The 21526-nt window shown below is 44.1% G+C and overlaps 1 protein-coding gene across 4 annotated transcripts in view; it reads right to left on the reverse strand.

The window, feature by feature from the left end:
* The window catches only part of NEMP2 (nuclear envelope integral membrane protein 2), a 40844-nt gene extending 29930 nt beyond the window's left edge, over positions 1-10914 (reverse strand). For all 4 annotated transcript variants that reach the window (XM_077181167.1, XM_077181168.1, XM_077181169.1 and 1 more), the window contains exons 1-8: positions 10785-10914; positions 8357-8472; positions 6605-6833; positions 6359-6431; positions 5266-5359; positions 4463-4577; positions 3591-3816; positions 1201-1377 (exon numbers count right to left, since the gene is read on the reverse strand). In XM_077181167.1, the coding sequence (XP_077037282.1) occupies positions 1201-1377; positions 3591-3816; positions 4463-4577; positions 5266-5359; positions 6359-6431; positions 6605-6833; positions 8357-8472; positions 10785-10914 (1160 nt within the window). The remainder of the gene's footprint in view (positions 1-1200; positions 1378-3590; positions 3817-4462; positions 4578-5265; positions 5360-6358; positions 6432-6604; positions 6834-8356; positions 8473-10784) is intronic.
* Positions 10915-21526: the final 10612 nt, after the last annotated feature.

Below are 21526 nucleotides of genomic sequence, written 5' to 3' on the forward strand. Positions count from 1 at the left end.
AGACTTAACATTTCTGTGAGATGAATGTCGTCACCTCGCTGTTCTTGGAAGCTCTGTTAGTCTAAATGGGGAACAGTTTGCCTTGGGATGAACCACAGCCTGATGCTTAATGGGAGCTGGGAAGGGTTCTCCAAATCTGATTGTTGCTGGTTCTCCTTTTTATTTCCCTTTTCACAACCAGTGAACAGTCTATAACAACTCTATTAATGAAATGATGGCTAGAAAATATGTGTGTCTCAAGTTGTTTTGTACATTTGGCGGTATTTAGTTCTACAATACAACAGTAAGCTTTCACTTTTTTCCCTCTCCATCATTCTAAAGAAGGCAAGCAGCTTAGAAAGTAAGACTGTTTAACAGTAAATCTATAAAACCTGACAGAGAGGCTGTCTAAGAGCCAGTCCAAGGAAGATTAAGGTTCTGAAACTGGGTTTAACTTGTTACTGAATAAATTCCAAACTGACTGGGGTTCCTTTAAAATGGTGGCACTTGGTTCTGTGGCAAGGACTAAGTCTTTGTGGCTGGCTAATATATGAAACTCTGCTTCTGATCTCTTTGAGTTTTTGTTTTGGGATGGGAATACACTGTTATGATTAATTTTATACTCTACAGGGTTTTCTGGCTTTGCTTGCTTGACCCTTCCTGAACTATATTTGTCTTAGGTTTATCTCTTAAGCTATACATGGCATAACTCTTCTACCTGTTCTACTTGCTCATTGCAGGTATTGATTTCTTTATCTGTATGCTTAGTCTTAGATAGTGATACTTCAATAATAGGATTCCCTGACTGTGCAGATTTGCAGTTGGAGAGCTTAATATAGGTAATATTTGAGTATGTATCTTCACTGTGCGCCAGTTTTACACCACAGAAAAGGGCACTGCCCTAAAACCTGAAGCAGGGCAATTTCACTGGTTATAGAGCCACCAGGGTCTCTGCAAGAACTTACAGAAGCACTGTAAGAACCCTTAAAGTTCTGTGACCATGAATCAGCTGTGAAATTCTGCAAATTCCCAAGAGTAATTTGTGGTCAGGGAGGAACAAACAGAAATTCAATGCCACCAGCAAGTAATACCCTTGAGAGGTGTGGCTGTGGTCCTGAGTGGGATATGCAAGATAAACACACCTGGAACAGTGCCTGAAGTGGCATTTAGGTCTGCAATGTGTTCAGGTGAGCAATTTTTAGAGAAGCCAAGTTTTCTTACCTGTGTGGAGCCTGGAGTTTGTATACAGCTATCCATGTTGGGAAGTCAGGGCTCCTGCAGAATGAGCGCAGCTCCTCCAGAGCTCTGATCGTTTCACTTTCACCTTGTTCTCGATACTCCTCTTCAGTAAGGTATTTAAACACCAATTTTTTTGATTTAAAGTGATGCTTCATTTTTCTAGAACAAAATGAAAAGAACCAGTATTTATAAAGTCATCTGCCATGTAATTATGTGCCCTTTTTCTCTAGACCTGCTATTAAAATGCATTAGTCACCTCTACCCTTTTAAGAGAACAAGCTGCATTCTTACATTTGAGGGCAAGGTATGTAATGTTTGCTAGCCTGTTTACCCTAGGTCTTAACCAAAGCTGTAGAATTTCACATGATATTTAATGAGCTTCAGATGAGCTTTAGATCAGGTCCTTATTGTGTATGTATGGACTAGAATCTCACAGAATTGAAGAGATGGCTGCTTGCTCAGCCATTTTTAGGTGCAAAATGCAAAATGTGTCTGTGCAGAGACATGGGCTGAATCAAAACTCAGTCTGCATATGTTACTTCAAAGATAAGCAATGCTCTAGGCCTGTTGTGAGTTGTTCATGTTGTTTACTAGCTAGCTTCTCTTAAATCTTGCTCTGAATTACAAAACTGAGTAGTCTGAGGCCAAAATGTTTACAATCTGATGGTTTTTTAGCTGCTGCGTAGCAATGTATAATATAATTAGATATAAATTAGAAAGTGTGCCATGTTCTGTTTCCTTCTGTCAACTGCTTTCAATTTAAATGTTGTGATGAGTTAAGATAAGCAAGGGCTGGATGCCCATAAAACTTTCAGCTCTGTATAAAAACACCTGCTCCAACATCAGCAGCATTCAGCTTTCCTTCTTATATCCCTTTAAAGCAGAGAACTGTAGGAGTTGTTTAGGTCAAATGGTGAAGGGTCTTGCTGGCTCAGTGAGATCCACTGTTCTTAACAACAAATAATGAAAGACTCAAAGTTATTTTGATATATTTGCTGCTCTGAACTGTGTATCTGGCATTGTGGCCTCACACTGTGGTGCTGTGGCTTAAGGATTTTGAAACAGAAAAATTCAAAAGCCCTTATCATTCTCCTAAGAGAGATTACTTGTAGAGCTGTATTTCTTTATAGAAGCATCAGTTCATAAAAACCAAAAAGAACTACATGAAGAATAAACTACAGTGTTTCAGAGTAAAACTTGAAAGTAAAAGTAAAACTTCTGGCCACATCATACTGATTCCAGAGCATTCTGAACCTGTTTACAACAGGTGCTGATCTTACGTGTTGCTTTTGAAACAGCTGTTGCTCCTCAGCTGCAGGCAGAAATTGGTCTACAACAAATGACAAATTCTACCTAAAATAAACACACTTCAACTCAGGCCGCTTCATACTTCAGCATGTAAAAAGAGAAGATAAGACTAAAGCAGTATGTTCTTCAAAACTAAACAGTGTGTACAAAAAAAAAAATGAAACCCAAATTATTTGTTTTTTATTATTTTGGTTATGCCAGTTCTAGCTTTTGCCTCTTCCTACTTCTCTGCGGTTCAGCAGAGTCCACAGCTATGGAACAGTCTGTACTAAAGTCTCTGAAACTGGATGCCATCCATCTCTGAAGGTAAAAAACAGATGTCAATTGGCAAGGCTTTTTAGAATCTTCATTTGAGCATTGCACTTGTGCTAAAGCATACTTCAAATTCAAGGATGAGCAAACACGTTGTTCCTGTATTGCTACTGCAAACACTTAGCAAATTAAGGTCTACCTACTGCAAGCAGTTCCTGTCCAATTCCAAAATGTAAATGGGCCTCTAGGAATGCTGAGAAATATCTCCCTAGTTCTGATAGAATGCTTCTATGAATGACAAGGAGAAAAACTAAAATCATGGAAAATGCTATTTTGTGGACATGTGATTTTAGTCTTTGAACTCTCTTCAACCTCCAAGGATTGTCACTTTTGAACAGCTGCATCCTTGGTGATGGTACACTGTTTTATCCCTAGGATTCCATATGAGTTCCCTGCAGCTTCTCTCACTACACATCAAACCAAGGCAGTATTGCTGCAGTCTCATCAATCAAACAGAAATGTTCTGGTTGCCATATGCTGTGGACTAGAAGATGCTACATTTGTCCTTAAGAACACAGACACACTTCTCCATTATCCACAGAACCAAACTCATGCTTAAAACTGCCAAGTGGAAAATAATTTCTGTGTCTCTGGACCTTAAACCTTTCCTAAGGCTGTTTTACATTTGGCAAAATTCTGAGCTAGTACTAGAAATTCCTACACCATTATTGAAGTGTAGGGTTTTTTTCATGAGCAGCTTACAGTATTCCCAGGTTCTCCCCGGACTTGGACATTCACAAACAGACACAGACCTGGCAATATGACAGGCAGCACCCAGGGGGTAACAGAGGCCTTTGGAGCAGAGGCTGACTGCTATGACTGCATATGCAACTTGAGGGACGGTGACTCCAAAGTAGATCAGGACAAAGGCTGTTAATTGGAGCGTCCACGTGAACAAGGTTATGCTGAGCTCCGTGGTCAGCGGCCCATGCTGATAGCTAATGGCAAAGCTGGTCATCCCAACAGCCAGAAAATACCCTGTAGGAACAGAAAAGGACATGGAGAAAAAGATGCAAACTACCCCTAGAAACTGTACTTTGTTTCCCAAAGCTGGCAGGTGCTGTGAATTGTAGCCTGCTGATTCTTGTGCTGTCTTACAGGTAACTGCACGATGTTTTATGTGCTTGCTATTTCCAAAGTGTGCCAAGAGTTCACAAGGTTATCTCTGAACAGCTTTTAGCCAATGCTGTGGGCTGCACATGAATTCTCCTCACGTGACCATGTTGAGGCAGGTGCCAGATCAATAGGTTTGTCAGCCCTGCAGCCACATCCCATTCCCAATGTCTGCATCCATTTCCTACATCCAGCAAGCTGCAGACCAGAGGAGCTGCCCTTTTGCTCTTACAGGAAAAGTATGTAACAACAGCAACTAAATGAACAAATAATGCAAGCAAAATCTGCTCTTAGAACTAGTCCTCTACATCAAACTCTTTATTCAATGATACAATGTGAGTAAACACTCATTTGAGTGGATTAGGAACCTTTAGAATATTTCAACATCTATGGCTTAGGAGAAAATAGAACTCTATATGAGTCACTTGATTTTCTTTTTTTATGGGCAGGTGTTCATCTGACCACTAAATTAAACCAAAATCTGCAGCACATTTCTTGGTAATTTTCTTACCCAACAGGTAGATTTTGTGTTCAGACCACAACCACTGTATATTCTCTTTGAAGCAGTAAATAAAATAGAGAGAGACCATCCAGGAGCCACTCATTAAAATCCAGAAGGTACTGTGCTAGAAATTAAAAAAAAAAAAGTGAAAAAAAAAACTTTATTAAAAAAATTCAAGGCAGAATCAGGACCATTGTTTCTAAAGGAACTCACAGGCAAAAACAGATGTGAAATTCTTTAGACCTACAGGGTTTGAGACTTCCACTGCACAGTCCTCTGCATGCTACAACAACACAGTATCAATTCCAAGCAGAGCAACTGCATCCCTGTAGTTGTGTATCCTGTCCCAGTGTCACAGTATAACCCTACTGACATGTGTTCCCAATTAACATATCTCAGCAATATTATGGGAATGCACAGGCTTTACAAAACTAAAGGAAAAATTCACATCTGCCTTACAATGAATTGTCTTTGGTGAATGGAAGAGAATCTGTCTCAGTTGCCACTGTATTTTTACTTAGATTGATTCACAGATTCTAAGGTAAGCTTAGCTCCAGTTCAATGAAAATAATTTATGTTTCAGAATGAACTCTTCTTGTACATCACCAATGCCAGTTCAGTTTAAACTTGGAAGAATGCTAAACAGAACCTGACTCTGACCTAACTCTATTTACTTGGTTCAAGCAATCCTGCAGTCATTTCAGTGCAGTTACCTGGCCACAAAGCCAGAACAAGGTCAGAATCTGGCTCTGTACTGTCACTTCTTGTATTATGATGATTACTATTATTTTATTTTATAAATGTAGATTTACCCTTGGAATAAACCTTTTAAGTGTCAACAGGACAAAGACTAGCAGAGCAAGAACACCCAGTATTACTCCAGAAAGGTAAAAGAACTTGGCACTCCTGTAAAGAGAACAAGAGAGATGGTGAGATGTATTGTTTGTAATTGGTTAAGATGCCAACATTTGTAAAAACAGCAGTGATGTTCAGTAAGAACTTAAATTAGCTGTAAATTAGAGTTGCAGTTATATGGTTAACAGGCCCAGTTCAGGTATTAAATATGTGTAAGGAAAAATTCCCAACAGATACTCAAGGTCACTGGAGTTGTTACAGGTTAAGAGACTGTGCTGGGGTTTTTTAAAGCTCACACTAATTCTGATTGCATTGACCTTCTAGTCTACTACACAGAAGAAAATGAAATAACCAATATGGTTTTCTGTACTGCATGAGAAGTTTTATTTTAATTTAAAATGCAGAAAACCCTCCACAAAGCCACAAGTTTTTTTCCTAAGTGTATGCATTTATAAATTCCATCTGCTTAATTCAGAGTTAATGCTATAAAACCTACTGCTGCTCTGCTTGTTTTAGAGGTGTCTCCTGACAATTATTATGTGACTCATTTTGCTTTGAAGTTGTGGGCACATATTTTGCTGTAACAAGTGAGTATCCTCCCTTACATGCTATGAAAAATGTGCATCAGAAGAAAGGCTGGCACAAAGGTGGAGGCAGAAAAGAGGCCCCAGATGACTTTATCCTCAATATTTCCCCCCAAGGAAAGGCATCATTAATAATCAGCATTATTTAGCATTCAGCTATCCTCAGTGGTCTACAAAAGGGAAAAAGGACTTTTCTGATCCACACACTTGCCCACTGAGGATTGAATGTATTGGTGTCCCCCAGTGCAGGGAGTTTGGATACAAAATCCCTAACACAGCTGATTGATAAACAGTTAGGCACTCCAAGATATGTCACACTCTGTCCAAACACAAATAGTATGAGGAAGTATTAAATATATATTCAGTTCCTTATTTCACTTTCCCAAAGAACTGCCTCTTTAGCTTAGAAAACAGACCAAAGATGCACAAGCTTTGGGAAAGAAGGACAAAAGCAGCCAGTACTCACCTGCTCAGGCTGTTTGCAAAATGGAACAGAAAAATTCCAGCTACAAACAAAAACAAGAGCTTTCCATCTAGCACTAAAAAAGGGGGAAAGAAATAGAAATTGACTTTAGAGTAATTCAATCTGAAATGCTGATTATATAAAATATCAACAGAAAAGTCCCAAGCTTCTTACAGAAGAGATGGTACATTCAGTAGCACTGGCAATACCAAGCCATCTGCAATCTGAACTCAAAGATTTGGTACTTACTTTCTCTTTTCACCCTCACAACGTATGGTTCAATTTTGAAGGGTTGGATTTTGAAACAAACGTCCTCTCCATATTGTTTTATGCTCAGAAAAGTTTCTGTACATGTCTCTGGCTTCCAGAGGATTTGAACAGCACATGCAACAAACTCAAAAACAGTTTCTGAATTCCGGCAGTTGTTTTTTTCTGAAATAGGCTCAAACCGGAACCTTTCTCTGCTGTTAACTTTTATCTGGAAACAAAGAACAAAATACACAGAGAAGCAGCTCAGAATCACTGTGGGGTTTGGTGAATTATACTGCATATCAGCCGTGCATGTGGTAATGAAAATCAGTCTTAATTGTTTAGTATTGGTTATTTATATTATGCAAAGATTAATTGTTTACAATTCAACACTTTTCAAGGTAATTCAGAGAACTCGCTGTCAGCAAAGTTCACTGGAGGGTCCTCAGTCCATCCAAAAGCACAGTGGGTCTGGTTTTACTGAGACACTTGCCCACACAAATTTCTAACAAAGCTAGTAATAGCTGACTGACCACAGTTTGTTTTGTGAATGTTCATACCTCTCCTCCTTCCCCTCCTGCACTGTAACAAATTTGACTTGCTTTTCTTTATAATGCAATCTTCATGTTGCATTATTATAAAGAATCATTGAGATCATTGTTGTCTCTTATGTTGGGGACATAAGAGGGATGAGGAAAATGAAAGATAGCATAACCAGAAATTTAAATAAAAGCACATTCCTGTTGGGTAATTTGGGTTTATTTTGCTGGTTCCCAGTGCCCTCCTCCACCAAACTGGTAAAAGATCTTCTCCATCTTCTAAGCTGAGGTGATTTTCCTGAGGACTCTGATACATCCTTTAGGGCCTACTAGACAACAACGACCTATCTGCAAAAAAGTGATGCAATGGGTAATAAACCAGGTTTGTACTGGGAAAGGAGACAATGTGTCAGCAAGCAGTTTGTTGTGGAAAAAATCTGAACTTCCTGCTTTTAAACACTGACTCCAGGAAATTTTGTGGGACTGATGGAGGGCTCTACCACCTGGAGGCTGCTACCATTCATAAAAACACCTGCAACACGTTCCTGAGGAAAACAGTCCTGGGAACAGAGATGTTCCAATTTCTTATACCTGAGAGAAAAGTCCTCCAACAGAGACAAAATGAAATGGTTTCCTTCTTTTGTCTGGAGACAAACTTCTCAGGAAAGAAAAGGAACCATGGAGATTGTTAGCTCACTCCTTTAACTGTTCCTCCACTCTTGAAGGGATTTTTATTTGCTTCAATCAAATCTCTAAATGTGTGACTTGTAAGATGGCCCTCTGCTACTCAGGAGAACAAACACACTGCTGCTGCTGTTTGTTCATTAGTCACAATCTAAGGAGCCTTTGGTTCCTACACTTTGGTGTGCCGTGGTGAGAGAGCCACAGAACTGCATGTAGTCCTCAGATTTAGAAGCTCCATCAAGGCAGTTGGTGATAGGCAGAAGCATTTGTTTCAGAGGTTAACAGTGATGCATCAACAGAAAAGGTGTGCAAGAAAATAATACCCAATCCTGAGTTAATGTTTCTGTGGCACCATCACACTCTAAGCCAGAGACAAAACCTCACTGCATCCCAACTGCAGAATCATAATGCTGCATTTTTATCATGGTCCCAGCTATTTAATTCCATAGAGATGCTGCCCTGATCCTGCTAACTGGCTGGGAAAAGCTCACATGAAATGTACTGACCGCCCCCCAGAACAGCCTCTCACCTGGATAGTTGACCACAGGTACTGTAAGTGAATGGTTCTGTTTTGCACATAGCAGTAACAGTTTTCATCCTGCTTCTGGATGACATCCATTTCCTGCAATAAGCTGCAGTTTTTACCTGGGGGGAGCAAAAAAGTTAATTTTAGGCATGTGTCAAATACAAATGTCTAATTATAGTCCATTTCATTGTTGTAAATGCTGACAGAAATGTGTTCAATATGATTTAGATGGAAATTCAAATTGGACTTTTGATCAAGTCATTTAGGCTTCAAAGTAAACTGCAACACCTTTGGGAAAAAAAAAAAAAACACAACAGGGTGGTATTTTTAAAAAATGTACTCCAGAAAAGCTTGGCTTCAGCATCAGTGTTTTGATGGCACTGGAATAGGGCCTCTGGGCCAAATTCACTGCTGGCATGAGTGGGTGTAACTCCACCAGAGTTCCCTGTACCAGTGGTGAATGCAACTGTGGGAGTCTGAGCAGGTAAACAGACTTACATATTAACACAGTCATTTAGCACATGACATGGCTGCTGATCACAAAAGTCATACTCCTCTGCCTCAGAAATGTTTATGATGTTAAATCACACCACTCTTCCTTTCAGAACATTTTTACTCCTGTCCCAGTCCAGCCATGGCATGTAATAAGGGAACTACACTGACAGCTCACCATAAATCATTGAATTAGAGATGTGAATGGTTCTAACCCTCCTGAAACCTTAGTGAGCCCCTATGATCTTCGGAATTAAGATTGCACTTTTGAGCAAAAGTGGACCTAAAAGATTAATGGAGCAAAGTCTCAGATACATTCTGATCTATATACATGTGTAAAATATACCCTACAGTGCATTACCACAGTGTTTCAAGAACATAATTAAAGAGAAGCATAGAGGAAATAATTACACATCCGAACAGAGGGACTCATCTAGCTTACTGAATAGAAAATGTAGGTCTCAGCCAAGCTCAGTAATAACTGCTAACACGCTGTCATGCACTCAGAACAGCACAATGGGTATGTGCAATCTCAACCCAGACAAGGAGATGCTGTTTGCAGTTAAAAACCTGCTGTGTCTCTATAAGGAAGATGAAATTAAGCTAAATTATATTTTAACAAATTTAGTTAAGCCAGTGAAAAATACTGTGTGGAGGTTCTTACTCAGGTTTATTATAGTTCTTACTTAGGTTTATTACAGCATTACAGAATTATTGTCCACACATGATCCTACTAAACTGGTTTAACCTTAAAATTTGGGCATTTTTTCTTGTGGAAAAATTACCCATCAGATTAATTTTCATCCGTGGCAAATCTAGTGGGAGGGAGCACAACCACTCAGACAAGCACTGGCTGTATCTTTAGACAGGCACTTTCACAAAAGCCATTGCACGAAGCTGCAGAAGGATTATTTGTCACTGATGCAGCAGGGAGGTGAGGCTGGGCACTACCCAGGCCTAAAACCAGGATAATCCAGCAACAGGAAATGGCAGGGCCAAAACACAGCCCAGAGTGTCCACACCTCCCCTGAAGGGCATCTTAGGAATTCCTGCCACCACGGATAAAGTATCCATCCGTGTCAACGGCAATGTCATCCACGTGCAAGGCCGGCAAGTATTTTCCTACTGCCCATAGTTTTAAGGCATTTTTCTTGAGAAAAAACAGCTGCTTGAGATGTTGCATCAGCTCCGCAGAGTGAAACAATGATGTTCCAAAAGGAGAGATGCTTCTGAACAGGTATCTCTGAGGTGGTGCTGGGTTTAGCTATTGGGAGGACACACACGTAGAGTGACTCTCAAATTCTGAGACTGCAAGCAAGGAAATTCGAAATTATGAGCCATCAGCATCTGCTGCAGAATCCGGAAGATGCCCAAGACTGGAGAACGTCAAAGCAAGGAGGAAGCCGGCTCTCGAGTTCCTTATTGCTACTACAACTGCGCACAGCCCTTAGGGGTTTGCCTGCCCTCAGATATGTTAATAAAAGACCTGTTCTGGCCCGAGCGCCTGAGGAAGCCAGAGGGAGTCGCACACCCAGAGGCAGCTCCCGGCCCCGCCGCTGGAGCGGGCGGGACGCGCCCGCCCTCAGTGCGCCGCGGTCCCTTTGTCCGTGTGCGGGCTCCGTGTCCGGGCCGCTTCCCAGCGCCCCTGCCCCCGGCCCCGGCGCGGGGCCGTCCTGCGGGACCCGAACTGCGAGGGGAGAGCAGGGGCACACGGCAGAGCGCCTCAGGCCGCGGCTGCCCCGGCTCCGCTGCAGCTGCCGGCGGGGCGAGCGGCCCCGGCCCGTCAGCCGGGCAGCGCCATGTTGGGCGGCAGCGGGGGCCGCGGGGCCCAGGGACAGCGGGAGCGGAGCGAGTCCCCGCTCCCAAAGGGATGGGCTGAGCAACCCCCGGCCTGTGAGCACCCGCCCTGCCCCGGGGCCGGGAAGGGAACGGGCAGTACCTGCTGGCGGCGCCTCCCCGCTGCCCGCGGCCGCCCCGGGCAGCGCCAGCCGGACAAGCAGCAGCAGCAGCCCCGGCCCCGGGCGGGCCCGCGGGCGCTGCCGGCGGCGGGGCGGCCACGCCGGACCCATGCGGCCGCCGCCGGCTCCAGGCTCGGCCCTCGCGGCCGACGCAGGGCGGGGCAGGGGCGGTGCGGCCCCGCTGCCCGCTCCCCCCGCGGGGCTGCCGGCGGCCCGGGGCTCCACCCGCGGCACCCAGAGCTTGTGCGGGGCTGAGGGACCCGTCTGGAGGGGGACACCGCGCCCTCCGCTCCTCTTCCGCCTTCCGTGGGGATGAGAGGGTGCGCTTGGAGGAGGAAAAGCATCGAAGGTAACCGCTCAGCCCAAGCGTGTCCTTGCATTGTGATCCCCTCAGAGTGAGAGCGTTGGCTGCCCAGTAAAGGTGCAAAGCAGCTCCAAAACAAACGTGGACAGCTTGTGACACTTGTAGACCTCAACCCAGGCGGTCACCCAGCTGAACGGGGACGGTGGATGTTGTCCTCCTTACACACCCAGTTCCCAGCCCCAGGGAAAGTTCACCAGGTCACCAGGGTGCCCTTTCGGCAAGCAGCGGTGCCTGAGCCAGACACTGAACCACGCATTAATCAGCCCCTCTGTCCACCCAGAGGACCTGCCCGAACGAAGTGTTGTTGGCTGATGTGATGGAGGTGAACATGCACAGCTACTCTGTATTTCCTGGGCAGCCACAAGGGAGAGCCAGGAGCAGGACACCGTTCCCCTGTCAACCCTGAGAAGACGTGAGCGACGTCCAACTCAGCTCAGACCCGCTTGCTCATTGCAGTCATTTTAGATCGCTAGTGAGTCACAGTCACCAGTCAGGGGTGGAAAGGACTGGAGCTTTTTTCCCTATTCTATGAAAATCAATAAACACAGTTTTGCCAAGGCATTCTGGCATCACTGTTGTCTATTTTTATGCTGAGCCCTACATTTGGCTTTTCCAACCTACTTGCTTTGCTCCAATGCGTTCCATTCCTTGTTCTTAAAACCGTGCCCCTTCTCTGCGTGAAGGTTGCTTTTAGTTTTATTTTTTTATTGTTTGGGGCTGTATCCAACTTCAGGGGGTGCCAGGATGGGCTTTTTTAACACCTGAAGGGTGCTGCCCACTGCCTCGCACCTTGTCTCGGCGCTTACATCTGCAGGGAGTGGGTGGTGCAGGGCTGTGGCTCTCCTCGCCTCACCTCCTACGCCCGCTTGGTGCTGGCTGGGCTCACATCTAACTGTGGATTTTTCCTTGCAAACACTGAGGAAGTGAAGGATAAGGGCAAAAATAGTTGGGATTTGATAGCATGTGCAACATCTGACAAACTTGAGTCCCCAGAGGAAGCAGTAATTGATTTATATCTTTGTCTTTATGTAACTTGGGTGTTGTCTCTATGTAACTTTCCAGGCACTTCCTCTAGCAAATCTAATAAAGTACTGGGGTTTGTTCCTTGGGTCCCTGATAAGCCCTTAGGAATGTGTTACCTCTCAGCTGTGTGTCTACACAACAAGGGACCATCACAGCCAAGTTATTAGAGGAATCCCTCTCACATTTTCAACTTGGAATATTTTTTCAGTTATATTAACCTTCTTGACAGTATTTTTTCTGGGAAGGGAGACACTCTGCATTCAGTTCTCGCTTGTATTTTCATTTTTAGAGCTCTTAGCACTTCACCGCTAATTAACTTTCAATAACTGTCGTAGGGTTACAGTTAGTCAGCATGAATCAGACAGAAAATGTAGCTTTAGGGGACCACACTCTGTCAAAAACTATTAGAAACCTTTGCTTGATTTCCGAGGAGACTATACTCACTCAAGCAGGATATAGCAGCTATTAGGCAGCATTCTCCTGCAGTAAGAAATCCTCAATAAAAGAGACTCAGTGGTTTTGGTAACAGCCCTCCTTTCAGGGTGGCTCTGAGTAATTCTGCAGCTTTTTCCTTTCTTCCCATTTGTTTGTCTGATTTCCTAAATGGTGGTGGTGCTCAGGCCAAAGCTGGGGTTCTGAGTTTAAAGGCTGTATTTTTACCTGTTTGCTCACAAATATAATTCAAAATAGAGGGGGAGAAGGGGGAGGTCACTTATAGGTGCAGGCCAGCTCTGCCCTTCCCAGGCGTTTTCAGCTGTGGAAAATTGAGTGAGAACTGCTTTTGGCTGGGAGCACTCAAGAGAAGACTTGGCTGTGGCAGGCAGCAATGCTGTTGGTGCCAGCGATGGGGGACATTCCTGGGATGCAGCATGCAGAGCTCTCAAGCTCCATGCATGACAAATTGACACTTTAATAATGGGGAAGGAGGAAGGGGAGCAGTGCAGAGCCATGTCCACAGCATGTGTTTTCCTCCTAGGCTTTTGGAGTCCTGCCACCCCATACACTCTGACCCCTAAAACACTCAACATCATCCACAATGCCCTCATCTGGGTGTGTAAAAGCTGGCCGCAGTATTAGATGGGATACCAAATCCTCTCGATGCTGTTAATCCATGTTTTTCCACAAAGGCCCCAGGTGCTCCCTGCTGATGATTTATTTGGCCTGTGCAGCAGGAATAGGCATCAGCTGTGTGAGGTGGGGAGGGACCTTCTCTGTGCTCCCAAAGCCCTGCCTGCCTTGGGCTCTCGTGCTGCTGGAGGCAACCCCAGTTCCCTGCAGCACCTGCAAGGCCAGGCTGAGGAGAAGGCACTCGAGCTCCATTCCCACCCCACAAGGTAATGCTCATTGCCCACTTGCAGCCTGCTCTTTACTTTCTAGCCAGAGCTAATAGAGGCTTTCAATTTCCAGGTGCGCTGTTAAAAATCTCAACACGTTGCTCTGGATGACTAAGGATGCTTCCTATGGTTTATTTAATTTTTCTTTTTTCCCCTTTGCCCTCCCTTCCCCTTCCTTACATCAGCAGTGGGTATGATTTGTTTGCAGAGTTCCAGGGTGTTTCATCTTTCTTTGGCTAGTTCCAAGTGCATGGGGGTTTGTTGAAGCAACAGCACTCTTGATTTCTTAGAGCTGGTATGTGGGTGTTGGATTGTGTCATTCGTAGGAGGTGAACGTCAAAGGAAGCGGGATCAACTGCTGGAGGTTTGTAAGCCAGGTACTTAATATTTGGTTTCCTGGAAAAGCAAGGAAAAATAGCAAAACAGGCAGCCTTTGAGTCCTTAGTTTTTCCATGTAATCAGATTAACACAATACCTGTGCGTGCTCAAGAACAGTTTGGGTTGGTTTTGGTTTGGTTGGGTCGGGTTGGTTTTTTCCCCTTGGATTATTCAGGATGGAGAGTGACTGTATTTTCCTTTAAATAGTTTCACTTGTTTTGGTGGATTCTGTTGAATGTTTATTCCAGTAACACAAATAATTTGTGTTCTGTTGGTGCCCTCACAAATAATGCGATTCATTATCAGGTACATTATGTTGTCTTTTTATTTGATGTAAAATGGTGCCTTTGAGTTAAATTTAGATAGAAGAGCTATTTGAGACTATTTTGTTCATCTCCAACTGTTTTTTTCAGAAGTGCATTAGTCTGAAGTATTTCATGGGCAAAATACTGAGTTATTTTGGGGACAGACAAATTGTCTACAAAAGGAAAGTATAGCTGCTTATTTTTACAATAGTTTTATGGTAATCGCTGTTTTATTTGACAAGTGTAGATACCAAGGTAGATAGAAAATTCCAGCAGAGTGCTTACTCCTAAACTGCTCTAGGGAGCAGGTATCTCTTCTAGTCCTTGTTCAGGCGAAGCTTAAAAATTTAAATAGGACAGAGGTGCCCTTTAAAAAAGTTATTTATCCATCTGATGGATTAGGCAAAAGGACTGTCACAGCTTTCTTGGCATTTCCCCTTATGCTCATTTTCCCATGGCTCATTTTCCCATGTCAAAGGGATCTGTAGGTCAGAGGAAAGAAAGCTGATGGTGAAGTGTTCATGGAAGGACTTTTCTGTAATCACTGGAAAAACAGTCCTTCCCTCTGACTTCAGCAAAGCATTGTGGTGTGAATTTATGGATCTCATTGATATTTCTCCTGATTTACACAACAGTAAGCAGTATGTAAGCATAACAGTAAGTTAAGTAGCAGTGGGCCTTAAATATTTATCTGGTTTATTTTTGGAATGGCAGTTGCAGCTATTTATAGAGCAAGAAGAAGTGATACAAATCTGACTGGATTCCTTCTTTGCTTTGAATCTGTGAGAGAGAAGCAGTTGGGGCTTTTTGACCACGAGCAAACATTTAACATTTTATTATGTTAAATTTGCACTGATTAATAGGCTTCATTTTCCAAGAGCCTCTGAACCCCTGCTTACAAGCATAAGGGATCTTGTTACCTCTGTAAAGGAGCATTGATGCAGCCTAAGAGCAGCTGTGAGAGTGCCCTGTGCTGCTGTGCAGCACTGATACCTTACATGGATTTATCCATGGGGAATGGTCCCAAGAGAAAACACATTTATGGTGGGTCGCTGCTTACCCAGAGAAGCCCAGAATGGAACATGTTCTCCTATGGGAGGCTGTGCTGGATGGGTGGATGGGGGTGCTGCTGTGAGTGAGCCTGTGTCTGTGCCAGTGTGCTGGGGAGGGACATTCCCTCTGGAAAGCAGAACTAGGCTGGTGGATGGAGATGCCAGAAGAGAGCGTGCCAGTAGTACGTGTGACTCAGAAATCAGCACTTTTGGCTCTTGGGCCACTGGTTGATGCGTGGCTTAGCTTAATAGTTACCTAAATCTGTTATTTCCCTTTGATTCCAGATGGTTTGGAATCCACTGATGTTGACATCCTGACTGAATCTCAGATTCCTGGGCTTCACTGCAGCTGGACAACCCTCACCCCATACAGACAGGCAGGTCAGCACCTGGCAGGACCAGTTTTATTGCTGCATCCCTCCTGTGGAGAAAGAGGGCTTGCCCACTGTCATGAACTTCAAAACATCCCTCTGTATTTCATTTAAAAACAAACCTTGAGAGCCTGGGAAGGAAAGAGAACTAACAGAAGTAGTCAACCCCCTGTGTTTGCTATGAGAAACCACAGAAGGTGGTATGGGTCTGTAAGGAGGCCATGGGAGCAATATGTATTTATGGATAAGTGCATGTCTGTCTGTCTTGTGCCTTCAGATTTATCTTTATACTGACTGTTGTTTCCACATTTACACAGTAGCCTTTAGTAATTGTCCTGGGATTTGACCAATCACTCTTGGAAGAATGAATTGCTAGTACTGTTAAACAAACGTGAAAAGAATTATTCTCTTCCCAGCGTTTCTTGAAATTAAATTTTAGCCCTGGTGTGCTCAACTACCTTCAGAATTAATCTCTGTATTGTCAAAGGAGCCTGTCAAGCCCTTTTAGATCAAAGGAGGCTGTTTTCTATTAAGAAGGTTCTGATGATGTTTTCCAGCTCTTGGGTACAACACAAAGGCAGCCTGTGGCTCCCCACTGCTGTTTGACCTGTTAAGTTTTTGAGTGTCTTGCTGCTTTCTATTTTCTTTGTGTGAGCTCTGCCAGGTCCAGCTCAGGCAGGTGGCCATTGGCACAGCCATAACCAGGCACCTCCAACCTACCTGAAATACCTTCTTGCTCTCTCAGAGCCTGTCTGGTCAGGGTTGTTGATGGTTTCTTTTCAGCCTGCACCTGCGTGGAGTCCACTGGTGTGCATTCCTGTGGCTGGCAGAGCACGCTGCCTTGGCATGCTTCCCTCCCTTCCCAAGATGCCTGGCCTTCTGAAATTCCTACTTTTCCTGCTTTCAGATAAAGTCCTCTGTCATTACACATTTTCTGTGCACTTCTGAACAGGCTGCTTAATGACTTTTTTTTTTTCCCCTTGCCAGCTCAGAACTTTTTGACTGCTGCATTTGTTCTATTAGAATATAAACATGGGAGAGACAAATAAGTGCTATGGAATGATTAGGTAGAGATATGCCAGTGGCTTTGCCTGATTAATGGATTTACATTGTACATTACTCACAGGCAGCTTTCCAATGTGTTTTTCTAAAACAAGGTAATTTGTTTAAAGGGCTATCTTTTTGTAAATGCTGATAAGCGAGCCATACTTGGTGCATGTATGGACATCTAGGCAGGGAGAGCCAGAACAGGATGTACAGTCATTTTGCCCCTGCTAGTCACAGCCATTCCTGCAGGTACTTGAGGAATGCAGGATGTGCCCCAAATAGATTTTAACAAATATTCCCTGATGGAATCATTTCAGCCTCTCCTGACATCCGTACTAGCTCCTGCTGACAACAACAGGATCTTTGTGACGGTGACTGCAGCAGAGTACAAATGTTTTTCTTCTCCTTTTGTGCCAGACAGCAAGTGAAGGTAAAGACTGGCTGTGCTGACTCAGAGGAAAGGTTGAACAAGCCTGACAGTGGCCAGAGAATCTTCAAGAAAGTCACTTCTCCCTGATTCATGCTCTTCACAAAGTGAGTATTTCCAGCTCTGGCATCTATTCTGACAGGATGAGAAAGGATAACAAAGAAATAGCGTGGCAAGGTGAGGAGAGAGGCTTACTCTTCAAAGTACTAGCAGGGTTTAGTTTTCTGATCTGGTGCCAAGTGCAACAAAGGAACTTACCAAATGCCCTTGCAGTAGGACTTGTCCAGGGGCTTTACAGCTTTGCACCCCTCTCTCTCTCTGTCTCTCTCTCTCTGTGTCCTGCTGTTCTGATTCTGTTGGAGTCAGTGTGTTTCCTCTGGTAGTGACCCTGTGTGAAAATCTGCCTTCTCCTGGCTGCAGGACACATGTCCAGAGTGTGAAAGAGTGGGAGAGCCCAGTTCATGGTATTAGCAGGGCAAGATGTTGGTGAGAGCTGTAAGTTCTTCTTGGCTGTTTGGGACTGGGGAAGGACACGTCCCTGCTGAGCAGGGAAACAGCCTGGTTTATCTACTGTCCAGTTTACCACAGTGTGGGGTGAGCACACCTTCTGAAAGTGAGGGGTGATGCTGGGCTGGTCCTTGTGGTTCCTACCATCTACTCATGACCAGCCTTGTCTCATGCTCCAATTTCCTCTGGATGTGGAGCCACAGCTCAGTGTTGTTATAAATCTGCCAAAGGTTGTGGCATCAGTACCTGAGGCACAGGTGCCTGGAGGAGGATTAGGATGCTGCATTATGTATGTGTATATAATGCTGAAAATACACAAGAGATGCAGGCACAAGAGTGACTCCAGGTTGCAAGTCAAAACTCCTTTTCCAAGCACTTCCAGCTTTTTTAATTGCACAGCATTCCTCTGGCCTCTCCAGTTCTCTAATATAGATATGAATGCAAAAGGATATAAAATATATAAAGTATTTATGTCAAAGTGTTGAAGTTAACTGGGGACTGAGCTTCTGGCTTGGATATTTTTTTTCACTCCTGAGGAAAAAAAAACACCTTTTTAAGCTGTTAATTTCAAAACCAGCATGGTCTGGAAAAAAGAGCTTTTCTTCTATCTCATTAAACTTTAAGTTTGTTCCCAGAACTGCACATCCAAAGGAAAGCATCCCTAGGCAGGTGTTATTTGCCAGCTGACTTGGACCTTTGGCACCTCCCAGCTCCTTGGTGTGCTTGCTTCCTTGGTGTGGAGACATGCCAGAGTGAGCTTGCAAACACAGTTCCCTGCTTCAAAGGAGCTCCAATAGCAAACACACCAGGAGATCCTGCCAGCCCATAAGCCAAGCAGGCTGCAGTCTGAAGAGGTCAGAAACAATTTAGACACACCTGGAAATACTCATAAAGCCCTTGGGCCTCGTCATTATTGCTCAAGGTGTCCAGCAGCTCTGCAAACATTCAGATGGTGTCTGAGCCAGGCAGGTGTGGCTTCAGCAGCTTGTATGCCCAAATAAACTCAGCAGGCTGGAATCACACAGCTAATGCTTGTCCATTCCTTAATTTGTTTTTATCTAAGTGTCTATAATCCTTGTAGGGAGATAAGATGCTGGCTGATGCTTTTCCACACGTAGAGAGGACAGGGATAAAAATATCCACAGTTGTGTTCAAAGACAGCAGGGAAAAAGCAGCTCCTGCTGGCATCAGGCCAGGGCAGAAACATCCTACTCCACAGGCAGGTGGCCACTGCCTGTGGCACAGCTCTGGCATTGCCCTTCCAATCCACACTGCCTGTTGTCAGCAACAGCATCTTCCAGCCCAAAACACCCATGCTCACTGAGCTGATCGTGTGTGGCCACAGGATGCCTTAAGACAGGGTATTGCCACTGGCTGAGTATCAAGAAACTTCTAAAACATCTCTGAGTGGCCAAAACTTGCAGTGCTCCAAATCATTGTCCAATGTTCTGTAGGCATGTATTGCTCTGCAAATGTTCCCTGTTGTTGGTTTTGCTTCCAAGCGGTGCATCCAAGCCAGGTGCTATATTAGTTTCTTTTGCTGTGAGTCATAGCACCACAGCCCTGAGAGAGACTATTGCTACATCCACTGAAAATGGAAGCTTCAAACCTTTGAAGAAGAAAAATGGGAAGGTTGTGGAAGGGTGACCCGTCGTGTGCATAGAAGTTAAAAACAGGGAAACAGGAACAGGGGAGCAATGGCTGGGGTGTTCCTGAGCCCTTCCCAGCAAAAAGGTGGAACACATTTGGGTCCACAGACTCCCTTTATTTGAAGGATAATTTGCTGTTGAGCTTTGAAGTCTCACCTAGGTGGCTAATGAGTGATTGGGATGCTCAGCAGTGGGGCTGAGTGCTGAGATGTTCCACACTGGGTCTCCACTGTTGTGGAGCACAACCCTCTGGGTCTCCAGTGTTGTGCTGCAGCTGGGACCAGCTTTCAGTGGGGAAGCAGACCAGCTGCTGCTGCTCTTGTTCTGAGCACTCACAAATGGAATTTTCTCCCTCATGAGAAATACCGATGACATTTAAACTGTTTTGATGCAAAGCAACGCTGTTACAGCTACTGTGCTGTTTCTGATTTAGTAGGATTTATATTTCCAGTGTGGCTAACAGGTAGCCAGTGCAAACCTTGCTGTGGATTGTTTGATGTTCCTCAGAAGCAGATGCTCTTCAGTCAGGGTCTCTTGTTCCCTGATGCAAAACACCATGCCCTTCCCAGTCCAAAGGCAGCATTCCTGCTTTGTTCACTGCTGGCATTTGCAGGAAAGAAATTCTTCAGTTTTAGGCTGAAATAATTCCTCCCCAGTTGTTTTCAGCTGTATGTTTTCAGTGTATTGGGAGCAGAATGTCAGACTGGTATTGTGTGGGGCCTGGTATGTGGATCTGCAGGACCTTTCTTGTATTAGAGGCAAGTAGAGATCCTGAAAGGCCTAAATGGCACAGAGAGAAGGTGATGCCAGGACTAGGCAGAGTGAGGGTCAGGCAATGCAGTGCCAGCATGGATGGGATATGGGTGAGCTGGGCTTAAAGAGTCTTGGTTTGGCTATTGGTCCTCTCAAGTGAGGCTTGACTATAAAATCATGACCCTTGGGCAGTTTGGAACTAGGATTTCTTGCTTGGAGATGGAATATTCCCTGCCACAGAAACTGCATTAACTTCTTTAGTGACAGTTTGTAACACACATCCTGGCTGTTTAATTGGATTTATCATGGCTATTGGGAGCATAAATGTGTTTACAGATTTGTTTTGAAAGCTTTTTTGTGTGTTTTTCTCATAGCAAGTCAACTTCCATGTGGTGCAATTATGTTCAAGATGTTCCCTGTAGCACTGGAATAATGTCAGATTATACTGTGTGTGCATGTTGTTCTTCGAAAGGATTTTATCTGAGGCATGATACACCGTGCAGGAGGAGAAAAGGAGCTTAGCTTTTATTAAGAGAGGTATAAAAAGCTTAAAACACAAAAAATTCTGTCAAATCCTGTTTCTTATTATAGGAAATACTTGTCTCTGTCTATTGAAATGTGAAACTTTTTCCCCTTTAACTTCCTTCCTGCTCCATCCAACTCTGCCAGAACTCAGTCCACACAGCTTGCCACTGCTGTGCCAGAGCCTTTCCAGCATTGAAATGTTGAGGCAAATGCAGCAAGACATTTCAGAGACAAGCATTTAGGGGAAATGAAAGAAGAGATAACTTTCATTTGTTTGAAAAGTGTCTTAGGTTTTCTTTGGTTTACTGTGTGGCCTGGAAAGTTGCAGTGTGTTTCATGCAGTGGTACAGGAGGCCCACCTGAAGCCTGCTCACATCCCCAGTCACAGAGCTGGCTCCAGAGGGATGCTGTGGTACAGGAACCACCCTTGGGTGTCAGGGGCTACAGCACACAGTGCTTACTGTTAGATCTGTCTTCTTTTTTCTTTATTTCTTTCATTAGTGCTATTATTAATTTGGATAAGAATGCAACTCAACGTGCAATTTCCTGTCTGATGGCAGTTCAGATATTAAATGTCACATCTGCCTGGTACTTTAATCCTTAACTATGACAAGTTTTCCCAGCACTTCTAAAAGAGACAGTTGTGATATGTTTCACTCCCTGCTGAATGATTGTCAGAACCCCAAATTTGTTCCATGACCCATTATTATTATTATTACTATTCCTAATTGTTGTTATTAGTAAGCCTTGTAAGAGGAGTAGCTTGGAACAGCAGCACAACACCTCTCCCCCTGTGGGAAAGGGTTTTCAGATGTCTCTGTTTGCAGCCTGTCACTCTGTGTGTTGGTCACAGCTTTCCTTTCTCAAAGTTGCACTGAAGGATGACTTTCAGGGACGTGCCTCTGCTCCCTCCTGCTGCCTCCTGAGTCCATCCCCTCCCCACAGAGCCTCTCTGTCCCAGGGAAAGCTGCCAAGCCCTTGGCTGAGG

Source organism: Agelaius phoeniceus, chromosome 7 (assembly GCF_051311805.1).
Source record: "Agelaius phoeniceus isolate bAgePho1 chromosome 7, bAgePho1.hap1, whole genome shotgun sequence".
NCBI classification, from domain to species: domain Eukaryota; kingdom Metazoa; phylum Chordata; class Aves; order Passeriformes; family Icteridae; genus Agelaius; species Agelaius phoeniceus.